The 26583-nt window shown below is 52.6% G+C and overlaps 1 protein-coding gene across 1 annotated transcript; it reads left to right on the forward strand.

The window, feature by feature from the left end:
- The first annotated feature begins 240 nt into the window (after positions 1–240).
- LOC148645797 (uncharacterized) lies at positions 241–26473 on the forward strand. The gene is made up of 40 exons (XM_088611086.1): positions 241–411; positions 1032–1157; positions 1342–1459; positions 2249–2387; positions 2476–2586; positions 2753–2822; positions 2921–3058; positions 3561–3725; positions 4747–4841; positions 4919–5045; positions 5152–5407; positions 5542–5594; positions 5686–5786; positions 6710–6861; positions 6972–7110; positions 7378–7488; positions 7825–8004; positions 8165–8404; positions 8511–8667; positions 8803–8931; positions 9105–9255; positions 10059–10102; positions 10258–10467; positions 10944–18353; positions 18629–18852; positions 19250–19424; positions 19770–20008; positions 20245–20428; positions 20869–21130; positions 21233–21411; positions 21776–21845; positions 22093–22205; positions 22855–22895; positions 23028–23150; positions 23376–24192; positions 24247–24353; positions 24557–24685; positions 24927–24966; positions 25210–25333; positions 26008–26473. Exons 1-40 carry the CDS (start codon positions 339–341, stop codon positions 26216–26218), a joined length of 13533 nt encoding a protein of 4510 aa, XP_088467212.1. The 5' UTR covers positions 241–338; the 3' UTR covers positions 26219–26473.
- Positions 26474–26583: the final 110 nt, after the last annotated feature.

Raw genomic sequence — 26583 nt, forward strand, 5'->3', positions numbered from 1 at the left:
CTGAGTGACCAGTGTGTGTGAGTGACCAGTGTGAGTGAGTGACCAGTGTGTCTGAGTGTCTGATTGACCAGTGTGTGTGTGACCAGTGTGTCTGAGAGTCTGAGTCCCAGTGTGTGTGAGTGACGAGTGTGTCTGAGTGTCTGATTGACCAGTGTATGTGTGTGTGTGACCAGTGCCTCTGTGTCTCTGTCCAGAGAGCCCTGTGTGAGCAGATCCTGTCCAGCCCAGCCTTGTCCTCCTGCAGTGCCCTGGTGCCCCCGGCCTCCTTAGTGCCAGCCTGCGTGTCGGACGTGTGCCAGTGCCCACAGAGGAACCAGTCCCACTGCCTGTGCGCCACCATGGCCGAGTACTCCCGCCAGTGCGCCCACGCCGGGGGGCGCCCCCAGAACTGGAGGACCCCCAGCTTCTGCCGTGAGTGTGCTGGGGATCTGAGTGCACGTAGGAGCAGTGAGACAGGAGCCCCAGCTCCGAGCCTGCTGCCCTTCTGGAGCAGGGAGCCCCTGTGCTGCAGAGGGCAGAGATTCCAGCATCCTGCAGCCCAGAGGAGCAGACAGGGCTGGATCTGACAGGACTGAGTGTCAGCAGGTCAGAACATTCTCACTGAAACTGAAGTTTCACACTTCAATGACAGCAATGCAGGATCAGAACAATCCAGTGACAAGAGTGAGGAGACTGTGAACTGTCTGCAAAGAGCAAACTGGGACTGTCTGCTTGAACCTACCTGTCTACCTGTCTACCTGTCTATCTGTATACCTGATCCATCCTGTATTCCTGTCTACCTAAACTCTCCTGTGTACCTGAACGCTCCTGTCTGCCTGAACCAATGTGTCTACCTGTGTCGCTGAACCTGCCTGCCTTCTGTCTACCTCTATACCTGAACCTACCTGTATACCTGATCCTACCTGTATACCTGATCCTACCTGTATACCTGAGCCAACTTCTCTACCTCTCTGCTTGAACCTGCCTGTCTACCTGAGCCTGCCTGTCCTCCTCTGGACCCGAAGACCTGTCTCCTCCTGTCTTCTCTGCAGCCAGGACATGCCCCCGCAGCATGGTGTACACTGAGTGTGGGAGCTCCTGCACGGCCACCTGCTCCAACCCCACTGGGGGCAAAATCTGTACCAAGGAGTGTAGGAGCGGCTGTTTCTGCCCCCCAGGTAAAGAGACCCTCCATCCCAGCATGCAGCTGCAGGAATCAGGACTGACACCATGGATTTCAAATCAGATCATTCTTATCTGCTGTGTGCTGGGAGAACAAGTGTCCTGTCAATGTGCAAGAAACCCCCACAGCCAGCTTGCCAGTTCACCCGTCTCTCACGGACACTGTCCCCTGTCTGACAGGTACTGTCCTGGACGACATCACCCACAGGGGCTGTGTGCCGGTGGAGCAGTGCTCCTGCACTCACAATGGCAAAGCCTTCTCCTCAGGGCAGTCCTACAGCAGCGCCTGTCGCAACTGGTACGCCTCTCACTGCACACTGTACAACACTGCACTGCACACACACAGCTGAACACCACCTGTACAACACTGCACTGCACACACACAGCTGAACACCAACTCTACAACACTGCACTGCACACAGAGGTGCACAGCCACTGTACAACACTGCACACACACAGCTGAACACCACCTGTACAACACTGCACTGCACACAGAGGTGCACAGCCACTGTACAACACTGCACTGCACACACACAGCTGAACACCAGCTGTACAACACTGCACTGCACTCAGCTGCACAGCAACTGTACAACACTGCACTGCACACACACAGCTGAACACCACCTGTACAACACTGCACCGCACACACACAGCTGAACACCACCTGTACAACACTGCACACACAGCTGAACACCAACTCTACAAAACTGCACTGCACAAACACAGCTGAACACCAGCTGTACAACACTGCACTGCACACAGAGCTGAACAGCCACTGTACAACACTGCACTGCACACACAGAGCTGCACAGCAACTGTACAACACTGCACACACAAGGCAACAGTATGCAACACACATGAACGACACTCTGCACACATGTTCAGTCAACAACAGCATGAATGGGACTCTGATCCTCTTCTCTCTGCTCTGTGTGTCTCTCTGTGTGTCCCTGTGTGTATCAATGTGTACCTCTGTGTCTCTGTGTGTCTCTGTGTGTCTCAATGTGTGCCTCTGTGTCTCTATGTGTCCCTGTGTCTCTGCGTGTCTCTGCGTGTCCCTGTGTGTCCCTGTGTGTCTGGGCTGCAGCACCTGTGTCGGGGGACAGTGGAGCTGCCAGGACCTGGACTGTCCTAGAACCTGCTCTGTAGAGGGAGGCTCCCACATCACCACTTTCGACGGGAAGCCCTTCACCTTCCACGGAGACTGCTCCTACGTCCTGGCCAAGGTGCCTGAGCAGACAGCTGCGCCTGCGCCGATACCTGCCCCTCTGTGTGCCTCAGCAGGGCCACCTGACAGTCTGCGTCTCCCCACAGGACTGCTCTGGCGGCCAGTTCACCCTGGTGGCGGAGATCGTGAGGTGTGGGCTGACGGAGACCGAGACCTGCCTGAAGTCGGTCACCCTGTCCGTGTCCGGCACGAGCACGGTGAGTCCTCAGAGACAGGCCGCGCTCATGCAGAGAGACGCCCTGCCGCCTCTTGGTGGCGCAGAACGAGCGGCTGTGTTGTGCCCAGTGGGCGATGAGCCCCGGCCTGGCGCTGGGGTGGCAGGGAGGCAGGTGCCCCTCTGACGTGTGCGTTGTGCCCCTGCAGGTGGTAGCAGTGACGCCCAGCGGCTCCGTCCTGGTCAACGGGATGCTGTCCCAGCTGCCAGTGGCCACCAGTGAGCTGCTCTCCTCTCCTCTGCTCTGCTCTGCTCTTGTCCTTGTGAGACTGGGCGAGGGCCCGTGTGCTGACGCAGCCTGTCTCTCGTCCTCACAGATAACCTGACCGTCTTCACGCCCTCCTCCTCCTACACTGTGATCCACACCAGGCTGGGCCTGCAGCTGCTGCTCCAGCGCTCCCCCCTGCTGCAGCTCTACGTCAGCCTGCAGCCCTCGTACCGGGAGCAGACCTGCGGTAGGACAGCCGCCTCGCTGTCCCTCTGTCTCTCTCGGTGTCCCTCCTGTCGGCCTCTGTCTCTCTCAGTGTCCCTCTGTCTGCCTCTGTCCCCTCCTGCCTCTCTGTCTGCCTCTGTCTCTCTCAGTGTCCCTCTGTCTGCCTCTGTCCCCTCCTGCCTCTCTCTTTGTCCCTCTGTCTGCCTCTGTCTCTCTCAGTGTCCTTCTGTCTGCCTCTGTCTCCTCCTGCCTCCCTCTTTGTCCCTCCTGTCTGCCTCTGTCTCCTCCTCTCTGCCTCTGTCCCTCTGTGTCTCCTCCTGTCTCTCTCTACCGTCCTTTGTGCCCATCTTGTCTCCCTCTGTGAACCTCCCTTCTCCCTCCTGTCTCCTCCAGTTTCCCTTGGTCCTCTCTCTGTCTCCCCCTCTGTCTCTCTCTCTGTTCCCTCCTGTCTCTCCCTCTGTCTCCCTCTGTCTCCCTCTGTCTCTGAGTCTCACGGTGTCCTGCCCCTCTGCTCTCTGTCCCAGGGCTCTGTGGGAATTACAACGACGTGCAGACAGACGATTTCCAAGCTCCGGGTGGGATTGTGGAGGGGACGGCCTCAGCCTTCGGCAACAGCTGGAAGAGCAGAGGCAGCTGCCTGGACGTGAAGGACAGTTTCGAGAGCCCCTGCAGTCTGAGCGCGGAGAACGGTACGCAGCTCCTGCCCCCTGCTCACCCGCTGTCCCACACACACGTGGCACCAGCACCCAGACCCCCTGAAAAATCAGAATCGGATGAAACTCCTCATATTCTGGTTCCCAGCTTGGCTTCTGGCTCGTGCTTCTTGGGCAGTACATAGAGTAGCTCCAGCCACTGAACCTCTCGGAGACATCTGACACATCTGAGCTCTGTGCCTGTGTGCTTGGTGAGGTTGTGTCTGTGAGGACTGTGCCTGTGTGTTCAGTCAGGCCTTGTCTGTGAGCTCTGAGCCTGTGTGCTCAGTAAGGTTGTGTCTCTGACCTCTGTGCCTGTGTGTTCAGTCTGGCCTTGTCTCTGAGCTCTGTGCCTGTGTGTTCAGTGAGGTTGTGTCTGTGAGGACTGTGCCTGTGTGTTCAGTCAGGCCTTGTCTGTGAGCTCTGAGCCTGTGTGCTCAGTAAGGTTGTGTCTGCGAGCTCTGTGCCTGTGTGTTCAGTGAGGTTGTGTCAGTGAGTTCTATGCCTGTGTGTTCAGTCAGGCCTGGTCTGCGAGCTCTGTGCCTGTGTGCTCAGTGAGGTCTGTGCCTGTGTGTTCAGTCAGGCCTTGTCTGTGAGCTCTGTGCCTGTGTGCCCAGTGAGGTCTGTGCCTGTGTGTTCAGTCAGGCCTGGTCTGTGAGCTCTGTGCCTGTGAGCCCAGTGAGGTCTGTGCCTGTGTGTTCAGTCAGGCCTTGTCTGCGAGCTCTGTGCCTGTGTGTTCAGTCAGGCCTTGTCTGTGAGCTCTGTGCCTGTGTGCCCAGTGATGTCTGTGCCTGTGTGTTCAGTCAGGCCTTGTCTCTGAGCTCTGTGCCTGTGTGCCCAGTGAGGTCTGTGCCTGTGTGTTCAGTGAGGTCTGTGCCTGTGTGTTCAGTCAGGCCTGGTCTGCGAGCTCTGTGCCTGTGTGCTCAGTGATGTCAGTGTCCAGTGTCCTCAGCGTGGCTCAGGGCAGATCTCAGTCATCAGGCCTCTCTCTCACCTGCTGCTGTGCTTCCCCTCACAGAGCAGTTTGCCAAGCGCTGGTGCTCCCTGCTGTCCCAGAAGAAAGGTCCTTTCGCTGCCTGTCATGGTGAAGTCCTCCCCGATTCCTACGAGAAGGTACAGCAGCTCCTCGCTCACCTCTGTCCCCTGCAGCTGCTCCCCGACCCCCCTAATACCTGCTCCTCTGCCCCCAGAACTGCATGTACGACAGCTGTAACTGTGAGAAGAGTGAGGCCTGTATGTGTGCTGCCATCTCCTCGTACGTCCGTGCCTGTGCTGCTAAGGGGGTGCAGCTGGACGGCTGGAGAGCCAGTGTCTGCAGTAAGTGTCTGCAATAGCCAGGGACCTGGGAGCTTTCAGGGCAGGAAGTTCAGACACCTGGGGGGAGTGTTCCTGTGACTGAAACCCTGGTTCTCCCTTCCTTCAGCCAAGTACTCCAGCACCTGCCCCAGGACTCTGGTCTTTGGCTACAGCATGACCAGCTGTAATCGCACCTGCCGCTCCCTCAGCCAGCCTGACCCCACCTGTAGCGTCCAGTTTGTGCCTGTGGACGGCTGTGGCTGTGCCAAGGGGACCTACATGGACGAGGAGGGCAAATGTGTGCCACCTTCACAGTGCCCCTGCTACTACCAGGGCACAGTGGTGCCAACTGGCGAGACCGTGACCAGGGACGGGACTCTGTGGTGAGTTCCTGTCTGCCGGAGGGGTCCGAGAGGCACATTTCCACAGTGCACTGCTGGGAATCAGAAGATGAATTTGCTGCTCTTGCTTTGATCCAAGAGAGTGATGGTCTTGATGATCTCTGTTCCTCTTTCAGCACATGCAGCAGGGGAACACTGAACTGCATGGGGTCGACCCCCCTGAAACCAGGTACTCTCCTCTGGACTGAAATGATTCGTGAGACTGTGGCTAGATTAAGCACAAGGAACTAAGCGGCCTCTTGCCTCGCTCTCTCCTCCAGAGTGCACGAAGCCGATGATCTTCCTGGACTGTTCCAAAATTCAGCCGGGCTCCCCTGGAGCGGAGTGTCACAAGAGCTGCAGGACACTGGACACCGACTGTGTGAGTCACCGCAGCCCTGTGACACACACTATAGTGTCACTCCGAAAACACACTACACACACAGCACTGTGTCACACACTATAGTGTCGCTCCGAAAACACACTACACACACAGCACTGTGTCACACACTATAGTGTCACTCCGAAAACACACTACACACACAGCACTGTGTCACACACTATAGTGTCGCTCCGAAAACACACTACACACACAGCACTGTGTCACACACTATAGTGTCGCTCTGAAAACACACTACACACACAGCACTGTGTCACACACTATAGTGTCGCTCCGAAAAAACACTACACACACAGCACTGTGTCACACACTATAGTGTCACTCCGAAAACACACTACACACACAGCACTGTGTCACACACTATAGTGTCACTCTGAAAACACACTACACACACAGCACTGTGTCACACACTATAGTGTCGCTCCGAAAACACACTACACACACAGCACTGTGTCACACACTATAGTGTCACTCCAAACACACACTGCACACACAACATTGTCACACACACTGTACTGTCACTCCAAACACACACAGCACTGTCACACACTGTACTGTCACTCCAAACACACACAGCACTGTCACACCAAACACAGACTGCACACACTGTACTATCACACACTGTACAGTCACTTCAAACACACACAGCACTGTCACACCAAACACAGACTGCACACACAGCACTGTCACACACTGTACTGTCACTCCAAACAGATACAGCACTGTCACACACTGTAATGTCACTCCAAACACACACAGCACTGTCACACACTGTACTGTCTCTCCAAACACACACAGCACTGTCACACCAAACACAGACTGCACACACTGTACTGTCACCTGCATTCCACTGCCCTCTAGGGGTCATCCTGTCCTGGCTAATCCTGACCCTGTGCTCCCTGCAGATCAGCACACAGTGCATCTCTGGCTGCATGTGTCCAGAGGGCCTGGTGTCCAACGGCAATGGACGCTGTGTCCCCGTCTCCCAGTGTCCCTGCGTCCACAACGGACTGGAGTACAAGCCTGGGGAGAAAATCCAAGTCGGCTGCAACACCTGGTGGGCTGACCGTTGTGTTTTACCTGCAACTCCCCTTTCACAACAATGACACAACGTGAAGCCATATTTCAACAATGCTGCATTAAAAATGTCCCCTCTCCTGTTTCCAGCACCTGCAATGCCAGGAAGTGGCAATGCACGGACAGGCAGTGCCAGGGCTCCTGCACCATCTATGGAGATGGGCACTACCACACCTTCGATGGGAAGAGGTTCGACTTCAATGGCGAGTGTGAATACACCCTGAGTCAGGTATGCACTGCGCCGGGGAGGGGCCCCAGAGTGGTCCCCAGTCCGAAGAGAGAACCACCAGGACCCTCCTTCCTCCTTCCAATCGCCCGTTTCCCTGCTTCTGCGACACGGGGAGTAAACTCTCTAGAGTCGGACAGCCTCACACACGAGCAGAGACCCGTGAATCTGACCTCCCACCTGCGTGTTGCCCCAAAAGTCCCCGACTCAGGCAATGTCCCACAGGCCACCCAGGCTGTGTCTCTCACCCCTGCTCTCTCCTGTGTGCAGGACTACTGCAGCAGCAGCCCAGACAATGGCACCTTCAGGGTGATCACTGAGAACATCCCCTGTGGCACCACTGGGACCACCTGCTCCAAGGCCATCAAGCTCTTCCTGGGGGTGAGACTCCGCTACCCTGCCTGCAGCTCTCAGGGGATCATAACTGTCCCTCCTGCCTGGAGAACCACATCGCCACCCTGAGGACAGGACGCCTACAGCTAGACTTACCCCTGTTCCCTTTCTACTTCCAACTCACTCTCACACTGTCTCATCATTTACACACCAGAGCACGAGTCTTCATGGGAAGTGGGTTAAATTAACTGTGTGGAGGTGCAGCCGGATACTTCTAAGCCAGACACTCTGATGACATCTCCCCCTCCTCCCAGAAATCATCAGATTGCTACTGTCTGTGCTGACTGCAGTTCTGAGTAACGGATCGGCATGTTGCTCCTGCAGAAAAACGAGCTGCGTCTGTCTGAGGGGCGCTACGAGGTGGTAACGAGAGACACTGGCGCCGACGTGCCCTACAAGATCAGCCACATGGGCATCTACCTGGTGGTGGAGGCAAGCAATGGGCTGATACTACTGTGGGACAAGAGGACCAGCCTGGCCATCAAGCTCAGCCCCTCCTTCAAGGTAAAGAGACCCACAGAGATCTCACTATGCTCACGATGAGGAGCCAAACACAGGGCTTTCAGAAATGAACATACCACAAAATGCCCTGGAAAATCTGAACAACTCATTGTCCCTCCTCTCCCCTCTCTCCTGCTCCTTCTCTCATCTTCTCCCTTTCCAGGGTAAAACCTGTGGCCTGTGTGGGAACTACGATGGCAAAGGGAGCAATGACTTCACCGTCATGAGCCGGGAGCTGGTGGTTAGCGCCCAGCAGTTTGGGAACAGCTGGAAAGTGTCTCCCAGCTGCCCAGATAAGACTGTGGAGAAGAACCCCTGCAGCTCCAACCCCTACAGGAAGTCCTGGGCAGAGAAACAGTGCAGCATCATCCAGAGCAGAGTGTTCACAGCCTGCCACTCTCAGGTACTGCGATCACACTGGAGCTGCAGGCAGCCCAGGGCAGGAGAAGATGGGAAATCATCATACTGTATGTGAGAAGTGAGACATCTCTGTGTCCCCCTGTCTGCAGGTGGACCCCACTCCGTACTACGACGCCTGTGTGACGGACTCCTGTGCCTGTGACAGTGGAGGAGACTGCGAGTGCTTCTGTACAGCTGTGGCTGCCTACGCTGGGGCCTGTAATGCAGCTGGGGTTTGTGTGGCCTGGAGGAGCCCCCAGATGTGCCGTGAGTACAGTTAGAGAGAACAACCTGTGCTAAAGCTGTCCTAACTCCCCTCCAATGTGCACCAGCAATGATACAAAAGTGCACGTAGAACTGCAAGGAGTTCAGCTTCTGTTACTCTCTCTCTCCTTCCCCCAGCTCTGTTCTGTGACTTCTACAACCTCCCTGGAGAGTGTGAGTGGCACTACAAGCCCTGTGGCTCGCCCTGCATGAAGACCTGCAGGAACCCCTCAGGGGAATGCTCCAGTCAGATCCCAGCCCTGGAAGGTAGGAACGTCACTCCAGAGCCTTTCAAAGACTCTAAACAAAAGGTGCAGAATTGCTGGTTAATGATGAGTTTTATCTCATGACCTCTGATCTTGCACGGATGTTTAAGCAAAGAAACCTGTTCATCCTCAAACCTCTAAGCTGGTGTCCCTCTGTCCTACTGTGGTGAACAGGCTGCTACCCCAAATGTCCCCCCAAGAAGCCCTTCTTCGACGAGGACTCGATGCGCTGTGTGGCCAGGAGGCAGTGCGGCTGCTACGATGCCAATGGGAAACGCTACAGCAATGGAGAGAGAGTGCCGTCCACAAAGAACTGCGAGGCCTGGTAAGACTGGCAGGAGCAGCCCAGCTGTGGGCACAGACAGGGTTGTTGTCATGAAGCCAGTCAGCCCTGTAGCAACATGGATGACATGAGCAGCTTCTGTGTGAGTCTCTGTCTTTAGATCAGCAGCTGCTTTGCTGATTACAGAATTGCTAGAACTTCACCCCCTTTCAGGATATTTCTCCCAGGTGACCAGGAGGGAGAGACATGGGAAGGTGACCAGGAGAGAAGGACGTTCAGACTGGTTTAATGTTCCAGCAGGAATTTGTCACAATGCTAAATATAACTGGAAACATGGAAGTCATTCAAAATGTAAACATAAGATGCATTCCATCTAGTGGGTGGAATTATAAGACCAGTCAGACCATGCCAAACACTCCTGTAAGAATAGCTCCTGTTCAAGGTCAAACCTAAGGATTTTCTGAATCACACAGACCGATCTCCTTACTGAAGACAGACTACAAAATAACATTCAATCCTTAATAGGAGGCTCTTTCTTTCACATCTCTTTCAAGATTTGACTACATATGAACATTAGGAAAATTATAGAAAATGACAGATTTGTTTTTCATCACATTTGTTGCAGGATGTGGTGTGAAACAGACAGTTCCCATACAGGAATAAAGGAATCTGTTCTAATTTTTTTTGCTGTAGCAACATTACATAAACCTTGAAATGAATATATTAAGAGCTTATACAGAATAATGTAAAATCTGCTTAGACCATCAGAAAAAAATAGTTCTTATTTCTATTTCATATTTATAGATGGAATACTTTCATGTTTGCTTCCTTCTTATTCTCTGCAGCTATTGCTCAATGAAAGGAATACAGTGTTCTCATGAACCCAAAGGTGAGTAGAGGCCATTCATTCACTTTCGCTTCATGCAATTAAATAACGAACACACTCACCACACAGGCACCGTTTCCAAATTGGATTGCTTCAGACACTGTGCACTGTTTGGCATCACATGTCTCTTGAGCTGTCGTATTTCCCTTTGACTCCAGAATGCAAGTGTGTCTACGAGATGCAAGAGTACCCGCTGAACGCTGTGATCTACAACACCACCGACAGTATTGGAGGCTGCATGTCGGCCGTCTGCGGACCCAACAGCACGATCCAGAGACGGGTGTGGCCCTGTGCCATGACCACTGCAAAGCCCACAACCCCCTTCCAGTTCACCACAAGACAGCCGGCCTCTACCACCTCAGGACCAGGTGAGGACCAGGGGTCTGCAGCAGCTCCTCTAGAACCAGGAGAGCAACAGAATCCATTGAGCTGCAGGCTCAGCTCCTTCATGGGGCCTCTTCACAATCTGCAGGCGAAGTGCAGGGGTCTGGGAAAGTGTTTGAGTCCTGACTTTTATTACAACCTGGAGATTCACTACATTATAGTTTGCTTTACCTTACACATTAAAAACAACAGATGCTTGATCTAGAAAACCAAATATCTGATGATAATGGTAGACCATGATATTTCTGTAATTAAGGGAGTTCTCTTTTGTGTAAATTATTTGGGTGTTTATGCTTCAGAAACTGATCATAACTATTCTACAGTGTGAAAGAAGTGCAAAGCACTTTCTAATTTCTCACTTTCATCCCTTCAAAGTTTTATACCAATTGTTCTGACAAACCTTTTCCTTAACCCAGGTTCATATTATAATGAATGCCCTTTACCCCGCCTTCCTTCACAGCTACTTCTGCAGGACCAACAAAAACCTCTGTTGCTCACTGTGAAGAGGAGACCTGTGAGTGGTCAGTCTGGTACGATGTCCACCAACCTGATATTGTGAGAAGCGATGGAGACTTTGAGACTTTCACAGCCATCCAGGAAAAAGGCTACTCCATCTGCAAGACACCCAGCGACATACAGTGCAGGGCCAGCAGCTACCCAGACACGCCACTCAGTGACCTCACCCAGGTGGTCCAGTGTGACAAGTCCGTGGGCTTGGTCTGCCGCAACTCTCAGCAGTTCCCTCCCTTCTGCTACAACTATGAGATCCGAGTCCTGTGCTGCAGCTACAAGCCCTGCCACAGCACCACCCCTGCCCCCACAACATCCACTCCTCACAAGTCCACCGTCTCCGGCACCACTAAGTATACCACCAAGCCCATCAAGACAACTGCCTCCTCCAGCACCAGGACAACCTCCGCCCACACCAGCAAGCTCACAACCCCTGGGCACACCAGCAAGACGGCATCAACGAGGATGACGCCCACGCAGGCACATACCCGGACCACTGAGACGACCCCAGTCAAACTGAGCACTCCTGCTCCAACTCCACTCACAAGAACCACCAAGATCGCATTCACGTCCAGCAGCGTCCCCACCTCCCTGTCCACCAGCTCCCCCACCACCTGCAAGCGCCAGTGTCAGTGGTCCCAGTGGTTCAACACCCATTTTCCCACAGTGGGCCCCAGTGAAGGAGACTTTGAAACGTACGACAGGATTAAGGAAAGCGGAGGAAAAATCTGTGGTCAGCCAAGCCAGATAGAGTGCAGTGCGGAGAATTTCCCCAACAAGAGCATAGCGGACGTTGGACAGGTCGTGCAGTGCAATGTCTCCCAGGGTTTGCTGTGCAGGAACGCGGATCAGAGTGGACGCCTGCCGCTCTGCTACGACTACAAGGTCAGGGTGCTCTGCTGCAGCCTGTACGAGTGTGAGACCACAGTCGCTCCGCCCACATCCAGCAGAGCATCGCCAACTACCACAGGATCAGTGAAAAGCACCACTCGAGGCACCACAACATCCACCTTTGAGGTCAGGACAGGAAGCACCACTGTTCCCAAGACCGGAGGGCTTGTGTCCACGTTGATCCCAACAGTAACGAAAACATCTGCTCAGACCTCTCAGACAAGGACAACTACAGCCCGGACAACTAGGATTCGGACAACATCAAGCTACATTTTGGATCTAACAGAAACCATGCCCGACCTGACACTACCTCCAGACTTCACCAGGACCACTACTGAAAGAACCACCAGAGAAACAACCTCCAAGAAAACGTCTCCAGAAACTCTCCCTTACGCCTCCACAAAACCCCTGTCTACAACCACTAGCCAGGTGACAACTTCTCTGAAAACCACTCCTGTCAAGACCACCGTCACTCCCAGAACCACAACTAAAGTCATTACAGGATCAACCACCAGGGCTACTTCAGGTCCAGTAACTTCCAAGAGGACCACAACACCCAGAACATCTACATCTCCTGGAGTCACCAGAACGACACATCCAGGACACAGTACCCGTGTGACATCAATGCACCCAGTAAGTCACAATAAGACTACAGCCTGTAAGCCCTTGTGTAGGTGGACGCAGTGGTTTGATGTCAACAAGCCCTCAGCATCATCTGGAGGAGATTTTGAGAATGTCACTGGAATTAGCAAAGCTGGATTCAAGGTGTGTGTGAATCCCAGGAACATTCAATGCAGAGCTGTTGATTTCCCCAAGACAAAACTCTCTGAGCTCAATCAGAACGCGACCTGTAACCTGAAGGGTGGACTAACGTGTTACAACCAGAAGCAGCCTGGCCCACAGAAAATGTGCCTGAACTATGAGGTGAGGTTCTTGTGTTGTGACTCATGTGAGAAGACCACAGCTATACCACACACCACAAGACCTACAACATCCAAGACAACACCAGGCAAGACTTCAACATCTTCAGCAATCTCCAGAACAACAGGTCCAGCTCAAAGTACCCGGGTGACATCATCCCTCCCAGTAACAACCACAAAACCCCAGTCCACAACTCCCACTCACCTGCCAACTTCTCTAAAAACCACTCCTGTGAAGACCACCATCACTTTCAGAACCACAACTAAAGTTATTACTGGATCAACCACCAAATCCACTTCAGGTCCAGTAACTTCCAAGAAGACCACAACACCCAGAACATCAACATCTCCTGGAGTCACCAGAACGACACATCCAGGACACAGTACCCCTGTGACATCAACGCACCCAGTAAGTCACAATAAGACTACAGCCTGTAAGCCCTTGTGTAGGTGGACGCAGTGGTTTGATGTCAACAAGCCCTCAGCATCATCTGGAGGAGATTTTGAGAATGTCACTGGAATTAGCAAAGCTGGATTCAAGGTGTGTGTGAATCCCAGGAACATTCAGTGCAGAGCTGTCGATTTCCCCAAGACAAAACTCTCTGAGCTCAATCAGAACACAACCTGTAACCTGAAGGGTGGACTAACGTGTTACAACCAGAAGCAGCCTGGCCCACAGAAAATGTGCCTGAACTATGAGGTGAGGTTCTTGTGTTGTGGCTCGTGTGAGAAGACCACAGCTATACCACACACCACAAGACCTACAACATCCAAGACAACGCCAGGCAAGACTTCAACATCTTCAGCAATCTCCAGAACAACAGGTCCAGCTCAAAGTACCCGGGTGACATCATCCCTCCCAGTAACAACCACAAAACCCCAGTCCACAACTCCCACTCACCTGCCAACTTCTCTAAAAACCACTCCTGTGAAGACTACCATCACTTTCAGAACAACAACTAAAGTTATTACTGGATCAACCACCAAATCCACGTCAGGTCCAGTAACTTCCAAGAAGACCACAACACCCAGAACATCAACATCTCCTGGAGTCACCAGAACGACACATCCAGGACACAGTACCCGTGTGACATCAACGCACCCAGTAAGTCACAATAAGACTACAGCCTGTAAGCCCTTGTGTAGGTGGACACAGTGGTTTGATGTCAACAAGCCCTCAGAATCATCTGGAGGAGATTTTGAGAATGTCACTGGAATTAGCAAAGCTGGATACAAGGTGTGTGTGAATCCCAGGAACATTCAATGCAGAGCTGTTGATTTCCCCAAGACAAAACTCTCTGAGCTCAATCAGAACGCATCCTGTAACCTGAAGGGTGGACTAACGTGTTACAACCAGAAGCAGCCTGGCCCACAGAAAATGTGCCTGAACTATGAAGTGAGGTTCTTGTGTTGTGGCTCGTGTGAGAAGACCACAGCTATACCACACACCACAAGACCTACAACATCCAAGACAACGCCAGGCAAGACTTCAACATCTTCAGCAGTCTCCAGAACAACAGGTCCAGCTCAAAGTACCCGGGTGACATCATCCCTCCCAGTAACAACCACAAAACCCCAGTCCACAACTCCTACTCACCTGCCAACTTCTCTAAAAACCACTCCTGTGAAGACCACCATCACTTTCAGAACCACAACTAAAGTTATTACTGGATCAACCATCAAATCCACTTCAGGTCCAGTAACTTCCAAGAAGACCACAACACTCAGAACTTCAACATCTCCTGGAGTCACCAGAACGACACATCCAGGACACAGTACCCGTGTGACATCAACGCACCCAGTAAGTCACAATAAGACTACAGCCTGTAAGCCCTTGTGTAGGTGGACACAGTGGTTTGATGTCAACAAGCCCTCAGCATCATCTGGAGGAGATTTTGAGAATGTCACTGGAATTAGCAAAGCTGGATTCAAGGTGTGTGTGAATCCCAGGAACATTCAATGCAGAGCTGTTGATTTCCCCAAGACAAAACTCTCTGAGCTCAATCAGAACGCGACCTGTAACCTGAAGGGTGGACTAACGTGTTACAACCAGAAGCAGCCTGGCCCACAGAAAATGTGCCTGAACTATGAAGTGAGGTTCTTGTGTTGTGGCTCGTGTGAGAAGACCACAGCTATACCACACACCACAAGACCTATAACATCCAAGACAACGCCAGGCAAGACTTCAACATCTTCAGCAATCTCCAGAACAACAGGTCCAGCTCAAAGTACCCGGGTGACATCATCCCTCCCAGTAACAACCACAAAACCCCAGTCCACAACTGCTACTCACCTGCCAACTTCTCTAAAAACCACTCCTGTGAAGACTACCATCACTTTCAGAACCACAAATAAAGTTATTACCGGATCAACCATCAAATCCACTTCAGGTCCAGTAACTTCCAAGAAGACCACAACACCCAGAACATCTACATCTCCTGGAGTCACCAGAACGACACATCCAGGACACAGTACCCGTGTGACATCAACGCACCCAGTAAGTCACAACAAGACTACAGCCTGTAAGCCCTTGTGTAGGTGGACACAGTGGTTTGATGTCAACAAGCCCTCAGCATCATCTGGAGGAGATTTTGAGAATGTCACTGGAATTAGCAAAGCTGGATTCAAGGTGTGTGTGAATCCCAGGAACATTCAATGCAGAGCTGTTGATTTCCCCAAAACAAAACTCTCTGAGCTCAATCAGAACGCGACCTGTAACCTGAAGGGTGGACTAACGTGTTACAACCAGAAGCAGCCTGGCCCACAGAAAATGTGCCTGAACTATGAAGTGAGGTTCTTGTGTTGTGGCTTGTGTGAGAAGACCACAGCTATACCACACACCACAAGACCTATAACATCCAAGACAACGCCAGGCAAGACTTCAACATCTTCAGCAGTCTCCAGAACAACAGGTCCAGCTCAAAGTACCCAGGTGACATCATCCCTCCCAGTAACAACCACAAAACCCCAGTCCACAACTCCTACTCACCTGCCAACTTCTCTGAAAACCACTCCTGTGGAGACCACCATCACTCCAAGAACCACAACTAAAGAAGGAGAAACTAGCCATGAGGCAAAATCTACTTCAGCTTTTGTGACCTCTGAGAGGACAACCACACCCAAACCATCAACTCTTCCCACAACTGCCAAAACTACAGGTCCGGCTCAAAGTACCCGCATGACATCATCTCTCCCAGTAACCACCACAAAACCCCAGTTCACAACACCTACTCACCTGCCAACTTCTCTGAAAACCAGTCCTGTGGAGACCACCATCACTCCCCGAACCACAACTAAAGAAGGAGAAACTAGCCATGAGACAAAATCTACTTCAGCTCTTGTGACCTCTGAGAGGACAACCACACCCAAACCATCAACTCTTCCCACAACTGCCAAAACTACAGGTCCGGCTCAAAGTACCCGCATGACATCATCTCTCCCAGTAACCACCATAAAACCCCAGTCCACAACTATTCACCTGCCAACTTCTCTGAAAACCACTCCTGTCAAGACCACCATCACTCCCAGAACCACAACTAAAGTCATTACTGGATCAACCACCAGGGCTACTTCAGGTCCAGGACACAGTACCAAAGCAACATCATCGCACCCAGTAACTGGAGCGGTTGTGTCCACTGTGATCCCAACAGTAACGAAAACATCTGCTCAGACCTCTCAGACAAGGACAACTACAGCCCGGACAACTAGGATTCGGACAACATCAAGCTACATTTTGGATCTAACAGAAACCATGCCCGACCTGACTCTACCTCCAGACTTCACCTGGACCACTACTGAAAGAACCACCAGGGAAACAACCTCCAAGAAAACGTCTCCAGAAACTCTCCCTTACGCCTCCACAAAACTCCTGTCTACAACCACTAGCCAGGTGACAACGTCTCTGAAAAGCACCATGGAGACAACGCAGGTCGTGAAAACTACAAGTGAAGCAGCACATAGTAACACTGTGACAACATCCACAGCAGTTCCCATGAGTTCACAACGATCTACCGCAACAACCAAAACAAGAACTACAGAGTTTACTACTGAAAAGAAAACAACTGAAAAGCCCACTTCTGGAATACCATCAATAACATCTTCTCATGTGTCTCCTGGACAAACAACTCCTGGAAAGACTACCACTGCTCAGACCACTATTGAAAGGATAACTACAGGACAAACAACACAAAGACAGACTATTGCTACTACAGAGACATTACCTGGATTTTCCACTACTGTAAAAACCACTCCTAAATTTACAGCCTCCACCACAACCCCTCGGATATCCACAAAACCCCAGTCCACAACTCCTACTCACCTGCCAACTTCTCTGAAAACCACTCCTGTGGAGACCACCATCACTCCCAGAACCACAACTAAAGAAGGAGAAACTAGCCATGAGACAAAATCTACTTCAGCTTTTGTGACGTCTGAGAGGACAACCACACCCAAACCGTCAACTCTTCCCACAACTGCCAAAACTACAGGTCTGGCTCAAAGTACCCGCATGACATCATCCCACCCAGTAACAACCACAAAACCCCAGTCCACAACACCTACTCACCTGCCAACTTCTCTGAAAACCACTCCTGTCAAGACCACCATCACTCCCAGAACCACAACTAAAGAAGGAGAAACGAGCCATGAGACAAAATCTACTTCAGCTTTTGTGACGTCTGAGAGGACAACCACACCCAAACCATCAACTCTTTTCACAACTGCCAAAACTACAGGCCCGGCTCAAAGTACCCGCATGACATCATCTCTCCCAGTAACCACCACAAAACCCCAGTCCACAACTCCTACTCACCTGCCAACTTCTCTGAAAACCACTCCTGTCAAGACCACCGTCACTCCCAGATCTACAACTAAAGTCATTACAGGATCAACCACCAGGGCTACTTCAGGTCCAGTAACTTCCAAGAGGACCACAACACCCAGAACTTCAACATCTCCTGGAGTCACCAGAACGACACATCCAGGACACAGTACCCGTGTGACATCAACGCACCCAGTAAGTCACAATAAGACTACAGCCTGTAAGCCCTTGTGTAGGTGGACGCAGTGGTTTGATGTCAACAAGCCCTCAGCATCATCTGGAGGAGATTTTGAGAATGTCACTGGAATTAGCAAAGCTGGACTCGAGGTGTGTGTGAATCCCAGGAACATTCAGTGCAGAGCTGTCGATTTCCCCAAGACAAAACTCTCTGAGCTCAATCAGAACGCGACCTGTAACCTGAAGGGTGGACTAACGTGTTACAACCAGAGGCAGCCTGGCCCACAGAAAATGTGCCTGAACTATGAGGTGAGGTTCTTGTGTTGTGGCTCATGTGAGCGGACTACTGTTGCACCACACCCTACAACACCTGTAGCATCTACTACACCTAAACGCACGACTGCTGCCACTACCAAAGTCATTACCGGATCCCCTCCTGCCACTACTGAGAAGACCACTCCCATGAAGACCACCCGGGTGGTGACCAGCCCCTCGGTGACCAGTGCCAGGACACAGTGTGTCTGCCGCTTCCAGGAACAGAACCTTCCTCCTGGTGAGGCTGGAGACTTTTTGTTATTCCTTGTTTGGGGTCTTTGTGCTTAGTATGCTGGACACATCTAACAACAGAGAGCCTCATTTCTACAAATTTTCCACAAAAGGTTTAAACGATAAGTGCATTTCTTTCTCTCTAGTTTGTTGATTATAAATTGCATTCGGGGGTTTTAAATAGAATCATCTTCCCTCACAAAGTTCACCCCCGTGATGTACACAGACCTCATTCTGAAAGTATTATCAAAAACGACTGTCCATTCGCTTGTCTTTGTTCAGGGAGCACCATATACAATACGACAGACAATGGCGGGTGGTGCTACATTGCTTACTGCAACGCCACCTGTGGGATTGAGAGACACGTTACGGAATGCCCCTCCACTCCCAGTGCCCCAGCCACCACTGCGGAGACAACAACAGGGACCCCCAAGACCTCAACCCCAGGACTACCGACCACCACAGCTCCAGAGAAAGACTGCTCTGCTGTGTTTCCGCCAAGAAAGGTAAGGACACAGCCCAGCCCCTCCAGCGTCTGTGATTCATGCCGAATGTGACCCTGTCTCCTGTCTGTCCCTGAGGCGAGGGTACTGACGTCAGTAATCACAGACAACAGGGCTCTTGTAATGCTGTCATTTACAGTGCTGTCCAGAGTAACCTGTCTATGTACTGCAGCAGACTTACTAAGTAGCTACAAAGGGTTTAGTCCCAGCTCTCCTTCACATCGGAGTCAACAATAAGAGGCAGAGAGAATTGCACCAGCAGGCATCATGGTGTCTAGAGTTTACACCAATAAGACTGTTTCACTGAAACTCCTGCTGCAGGCCCCTCCTTCCTGGGCTCTGTTAAAGGGACTGGAGGAGAACAGTTGTGAAGCGCAAGCCTGTGAACTTGTCCCCCCAGCTGAACGAGACCTGGAAGATAGACAAGTGCACCTACGCCACCTGCGAGGGGCCCAACCAGATCTCCGTGCAGCCCGTGAAGTGCAGCCCGGTGCAGCCGCTGACCTGCGCCAACGGCCGGCCGGCCCACAAGGTGTACGACGCCACGGGCTGCTGCTTCCAGTACGAGTGTGAATGTGAGTCTCTGCTCTGCCCGAGGGCAGGGGTGGGACGCCCGAGACACAGTCATGCCAAGTGTCTCAGAGAGGAGCGTGTTGCTTTCAGCCCATGTATCTCAACACAGGCAGAGCAAGGGCCACAGTCCACAGCAAAGCAACGTTTCTGTACCGGAGCACATGAAGACATTTCAGTCTCTAACTGCTTCCTCGGAGCAGCTCAAATGCAAACGAATCTGCCTGCTGCTGCTGAAACCCAGGAGCCCAAGCAGCTGTGATGAATTGCTCTTCCTCAGCTCTTCTCCAGCTGAGCCTCCTCCTCTTGAGGACCTCCTGTCCTCACCCCCCCTCCTCCCTCTCTGACAGGCGTGTGCGCCGGCTGGGGGTACCGCCACCACATGACCTTCGACGGGACGTACTACCCCTACAGCGGGCCGTGCACACACGTGCTGGTGCAGCAGGTCGCCCCGCGGCTCGACCACTTCCGCGTCTACGTGGACGACGGGGACTGCCACGGCCGCAGGAGGGGGCGCTGCGCCCGCACCCTGCGCATCTTCTACCAGGCCAACGAGGTCACGCTGACCCAGAGGGACCGCCAGAACCTGGTAACCAGCAGCACCCGCTGGCCCCTGCGCCAGCACTGGCCTCTCGAGGCTTCTGTTCCGGCTCTGTGGCCCCAGATCCTTCCTGACCTGGAGCTGCAGAGTCGCATGTTCCTGTCCCCACGTTTGTTCACAAGTGCACTGTAAAAACGTTCAAATACTGTCCGAATTCAGGGTCCTGCTACCCTGACCGAGCGTCGACCCCTCTCCCTCTCTCTCTCCGGTCTGACCTGCCGCAGGTCTTCTTCAACGGCCGACGAGTCTTCCCCAGCCTGTACAGGAGCGGCTTCAAGATCTCCTCCACCGGCGCCAGCCTGAGCGTGCAGATCGTGGACATCAATGTGGACGTGGCGTACGCGGGCATGGTCTTCGTGGTCAGCGTGCCGTACAAACTCTTCTCCCACAACACCGAGGGGCTGTGCGGTGAGTGTCTGCTTTGCTCGGAAAGCACCAGCTGAGGCCAGAGCGTCCCACTCAGTGCCAGTTACCATATGACGTCCTCTGGATTGTAACTAACTCCACCTAAATCAGGGCACAGATAACTGTGTTCTGTACTACTGCTTGATCACCTCCTGCCAGTGCTGGGCAGCTTTTACTGAGTGCAGCAGAATCAAATTGTGGTGTGTGGGATCTTGCAGGACTCTAAGATCATTTTTAGAAAGTCTAAGAGGCCTAGGATTTGAATTGTGTAAGTTAGGCAGAGGCACACTGAGTAACAAAACGCAGCTCTGGAGTGAGAGTGTAGAAACACACAACAGGCAACTCTTCTGATTTTCTCACTTCTCCTGGAGCTGTCTGACCCTCTGAGGGCTTTGACCCTTCCCTTCCAACACCAGTGCTCAAGCGCAGCTCCTCCTCCACAGGCACCTGCACCAACCAGAGGGCGGACGACTGCCAGCTGCCCAGCGGCGACATCGCAGACTCCTGCACCAAGATGGCCAAGGAGTGGCTGGCTCCTGGCCAGAACAAGTCAGCCTGTGAGCAGCCCATCTCCACCACGGCCGCGCCAACTTCACAGCCCACCACGGCGCCAACGCCTTCCCGCCCCACTGGGACCCCGACCACTGTCCCGTCCACCCAGACCACCCCCTGCAAGTCTGCCCTCTGCGACCTCATCAACAGCGAGTGAGTCACCCTGCAGACTCAGCTTGCCCTCACAGTGTTGCTCTGGGGTCGGGGACCTGCTCTGTTGCTTCACGGAGATAAGCCTGCTCCTCTCTGCCACAGAGTCTTCCGGCCCTGCCACGCCCTGGTCCCTCCAGAGCCCTTCTTCCAGTCCTGCGTGGCGGACGCCTGCGAGCTGGGCGATGCGGACGTGGAGTGCAGCGGTCTGGAGAGCTACGCCGCCCTGTGTGCGGAGCAGGATGTCTGCATCGACTGGAGGAACCACACTGGGGGCCAGTGCTGTGAGTCTCAGCTCGATACTCACTGCTGAAGGACACGGCACTGCTCTGCGCCCATGTTGTCCGGATCAGCCCCTCGTACCTCTATAGGGGCCGTGCTGTTTCCCTGAGCGCCCATCCTGTTACCTAAAAGCAACATCAGTGACCTGTTGAGATCATGCAGTGCCAATTTGATCACATCATGAAAGTGAAATGTTTTGCACCAGATTCTTATCATGAGCTTATGAGCAGTGGAATCTGAGTCAGAACTCAAGAAGAGGTATTTCTGGTCGGCAGTGACTTAAGAGGACCTGTCTGCCATGTCTCCTGTGCTGATTTCTCACTGTGTCCTGTCCTATCCTGACACTCCGCTGCTGTGTCTCTGCAGTGTTCCCGTGTCCCAGTGGGAAGGAGTACAGAGCCTGTGGGTCCGAGGTGGAGCTCACCTGCAATCACAGGTACAGCCAGACAGTTCAGGGGCTCCTGGGAATGACAACCTCCTGCAGCTTCTGAGAGAAGGGGCTTCAGTCTCTCTGTCACAGTTTGTCTTTGTCTGTCACTGAGGCACTGAGCTTCTAACTTATATTGTCATGAATTATCTGTCATCGTCTCTAAGATTGCATAGATATTGTGTAAATTGGATATATCCTGCACACATAAAAAAACTTATTAAAATGTTTCTTCGTGTCATCCCTGTATCGAAAGGTATAATGAGGAATTCGTCAGCAGTGATAAGTCTCATCTGGCCGAGGGCTGTTTCTGTCCCAATGGAACCATGCTGTCCAGCCCCCATTCGGATATCTGCGTGTCCTCCTGCGGTGAGCCTGCTGACCGACTGACCCCCGACTCGCTCACAAGACCTCTGTCTTTCTCTGATTGATTTCTGCAGCACAAGTAACGCTCAAGGATCTGTACCTGAGCTGTTTGACAATAGGGGCCCACCACAGCCCAATATGAAGCTGCACAGTGTTTCCAGCCTCTAGTACCCCGACATGAATTCATGCATGACGCAGACATGATTCATGTGTGATCTGATGGATGCAGTCTGCAACCTGATCTGTCCTGTTTCAGCAGTCTGCTTGAGGTGGGGGAGAGGGCTGACTCAAACAGTGAGCTTTGCTGGGGTAACTGATCTGAATGAGGGAGGATTCAAGCAGCTCGTTAGGGACAAAGATGGGGTGGATGGAGATAGTCCACTGCACTGGACCACACTGGGGAAAGTTCAGACACAGGACCTCACAGGCCCACAGCCACTCTGAGTGGCTCCAGTGTGAAACAGAACCAAGACAGAGATCAGAATCCAGCTATGTGAAACTCTTTCAGTTCCCAAGTCACAGAGTCTAGTCAAGGACAAAATTATCCTCATTTTGTACTCAAGATATCCAATATCTAAGATGTCCAGTGCAGGATTTATATGACTGATTGACTGATCTTGTGTTGTTAACGGTGCTCATTCTGCATTTGCAGAGCCCAGGAACGTCTGTGTCCTGAACAACATCGAGTACCAGGTAAGAGAGACCCTCCCCCCTCCTAGGGCCACTCGGAGAGCAGGGGAGGTCTGTGCACCCCTGAACCCCTGGAAGAGCTGCGCGGTGCCGTGGTGAGGATGTGTCACATGTCTCCTGTCCTGTCCTGTGCAGCCTGGGGTGATCGTGCCGGTGTCCCTGTGCGAGGAGTGTCAGTGCACCTCTGAGATAGACCCCTTCACACAGCTGCACCAGATGCAGTGCAGGAAGCAGACGTGCGACAGGAACTGCCCAGCGGTGAGAGATGTGATACAGCTCTGATGTCCTACTGGTGCGATTGATAGAGAGGAGAACTGGACAGAGCCTGGAAAGTGTGTAGATGAAGGAAGGAGACTCTCAGAGCACAAGGCAGCTGTTGAGCCTTTGCTTGTTAGGGGGCCCCTGCTGGGACTGAAGCCCCTCACACGTGTGTCTCCACAGCCCTGCCTCTGCTGTTAACTGTGCTCTTTCCTCAAACCACAGGGTTTCCGATACCAGGAGGTCCCTGGCCAGTGCTGTGGAAAGTGCACCCAGGTTGCCTGTGTCTTCCCCATGCCCAACATCCCGGGCAGCACTGGCAACACCGATGGCAACACCACTCCCACTGGCAGCACAGGCCACACTGGCAACACAACACCTAAAGGCCACACTGGCAACACAACACCTAAAGGCAACACAACACCTAAAGGCAACAATGACAACACAACACCTAAAGGCAACACAACACCTAAAGGCAACAATGACAACACAACACCTAAAGACAACAATGACAACACAACACCAAAAGGCAACAATGGCAACACAACACCTAAAGGTAACACAACACCTAAAGGCAACAATGACAACACAACACCAAAAGGCCACAATGACAACACAACACCTAAAGGTAACACAACACCTAAAGGCAACAATGACAACACAACACCTAAAGGCCACAATGACAACACAACACCTAAAGACAACAATGGAAACACAACACCTAAAGGCCACACTGGCAACACAACACCTAAAAGCAACAATGGCAAAACAACACCTAAAGGCAACAATGACAACACAACACCTAAAGGCCACAATGACAACACAACACCTAAAGGTAACACAACACCTAAAGGCAACAATGACAACACAACACCTAAAGGCAACAATGGCAACACAACACCTAAAGGCCACAATGACAACACAACACCTAAAGGCAACAACGACAACACAACACCTAAAGGCAACAATGACAACACAACACCAAAAGGCAACAATGGCAACACAACACCTAAAGGCCACAATGACAACACAACACCTAAAGGCCACAATGACAACACAACACCTAAAGGCAACAACGACAACACAACACCTAAAGGCAACAATGACAACACAACACCGAAAGGCAACAATGACAACCCCACACCAACAGGCAGCAGTGGGAATCCGAGTGGAAATGGTGAAAGCCCTCTGTATGAGCTGAAGGTGAGTAAGAGCACTGTCTCAGTCTCAGGGGACAGGGGTGTGTGATGGACCTACTTCTCACTGACATTTATTACAATGCTTCTAGTTCTACTGTTACTACACTGCTACAAACTGCTGGGTTTGATACTACTGCCACTGCTACACCTGCCCCTGGATCTCATTAACACTCATCACAGGAGCACCTCTCCATTCTCCCCTCACAGCCTGGACAGAACATCACCTTCCCTGGAGACAACTGCACACTCTACCAGTGCTTCATGATCAACGGGCAGTACGTGCCCATCAGCACCAGGAAAGCCTGCCAGGAGTTCCACCCTGATGACTGTGTCCTTGTGAGTCTCCTGGATACAAACCTCACTCTAGACTCTACGAATACATTGGGCACCAGACTGGCACTAGACTGACCTAATACACTGGGCATCAGACTGGCACTAGACTGGGCTAATACACTGGGCATCAGACTGGCACTAGACTGGGCTACAGTAATACACTGGGCATCAGACTGGCTCCTGGCTGGGTTAATGAGTACCGGTCACGTGGCACCATACTGATATAAATCGTTTTTTGTTTCAGGGCACCATTCGCTACACTGACGACGGCTGCTGTCAGATCTGTAAGTACAGCCAGCTGGACACAGACAGGGTTTCACACAAACTGAAAACCCCCTCCTCTCAGGGCTGGAGCGTCTCTCACCAACAGCTGAGGATGTTGAGCAGATAGTCAGATGAAGAAGGGAAGGTGGAGGAGTACGAGGCAGGACTGGGCTTCCTCCTCTGCTGCATGAGGATGTGAGCAGAGCACAGAGCCAGGGCTGTGCTGTCAGCTGAGTAACGATGCCCTCCGTGTGTGTCTGCAGGCGATGAGAAGCCCAGGAGCTGCACTGTGCAGAAGAAGCCCACCACCATCACACACGAGGGCTGTGTGTCCAGCACGACTGTGGAGGTGTCGTCCTGCGAGGGCGCCTGCAGCACCTACTCCATGTGAGTACTGCCCTGCTGCTGGGCCTGGGGCAGGGGGACCCCCAGTGTCAGTCAGCTCCTGCCCTGATCCAGCACACTGTACCCCACTGTCTGCAGGGCAGGGGGACCCCCAGTGTCAGTCAGCTCCTGCCCTGATCCAGCACACTGTACCCCACTGTCTGCAGGGCAGGGGAACCCCCAGTCTCAGTCAGCTCCTGCCCTGATCCAGCACACTGTACCCCACTGTCTGCAGGGCAGGGGAACCCCCAGTCTCAGTCAGCTCCTGCCCTGATCCAGCACACTGTACCCCACTGTCTGCAGGGCAGGGGGACCCCCAGTCTCAGTCAGCTCCTCTCCAGTGTGATGTACCCCACTGTCCACAGGCATCACCTTTATATGTTTTTCGATATTATTTTATTATTATTTTGCCTGCAGAGAATCAGAAAATCTAAATTCTTTACTGATGTGTCTGAGACAAGAGCTCAGTCCTTCATCATCTCAGACACATGCAGTCCTCATCCAGTAGGGAACCCCACCCCTCAGTCAGTGCCATCACAGGAACTCCTTTCAGAGTCTGTGCAGTGGAGACCGGTGGAGCCTGTCCCTGTCCATGGCCAGCGCTCAGGTGTGTCCACACTGCCCTGCGGCTCCTCCCCCAGGCCCCCAGGCCCTGACCCCCGTGCTGTGTCCCCCAGGTACTCCTCCGAGGCCAACGCCATGCAGCACAAGTGCAGCTGCTGCCAGGAGCTCAGCACCAGCCAGAGGAGCGTGACCCTGCAGTGTGCAGATGGCTCCTCCGTGCCCTACACCTACACCCACATCGAGGAGTGCGGCTGCAAGGACACGCGCTGCCAGGACTCGTACAGCGACCTGCTCCTCGTCACGGCCAGCAGGGGCCGCCAGTGAGCGGGACAGCAGGAGGGCGACTGGCCATGAGCTTCAGGCTCTGACCCATAGATACATGTCTCATATTTATATCCTCTTCTTGAGTGGGTGATAATGACATTAGCACATCTATAATATAATAAAACAATGTACTTCTAAATATTGCATGTACCATTAGGCCAACGGATATGACATTGATCGTATTTTACTGCGTTTCACATGTGCTTGTATGGAACTTCTGGTAGCTGCAATAAAACTGTAGTGTTTGCATTATAAGTGGGCTTGCTGTGTCTCCTTGAATCACACATCTGCAGCGGTAACTCCTCCCAGTGTGGCACAGCGGTACCCCCTGTCCACCTTCACACTGGCATAGTCGCCCCACGACT

Source organism: Lepisosteus platostomus, chromosome 18 (genome assembly GCF_059453375.1).
Source record: "Lepisosteus platostomus isolate fLepPlt1 chromosome 18, fLepPlt1.hap1, whole genome shotgun sequence".
In the NCBI taxonomy this organism is placed as follows: domain Eukaryota; kingdom Metazoa; phylum Chordata; class Actinopteri; order Semionotiformes; family Lepisosteidae; genus Lepisosteus; species Lepisosteus platostomus.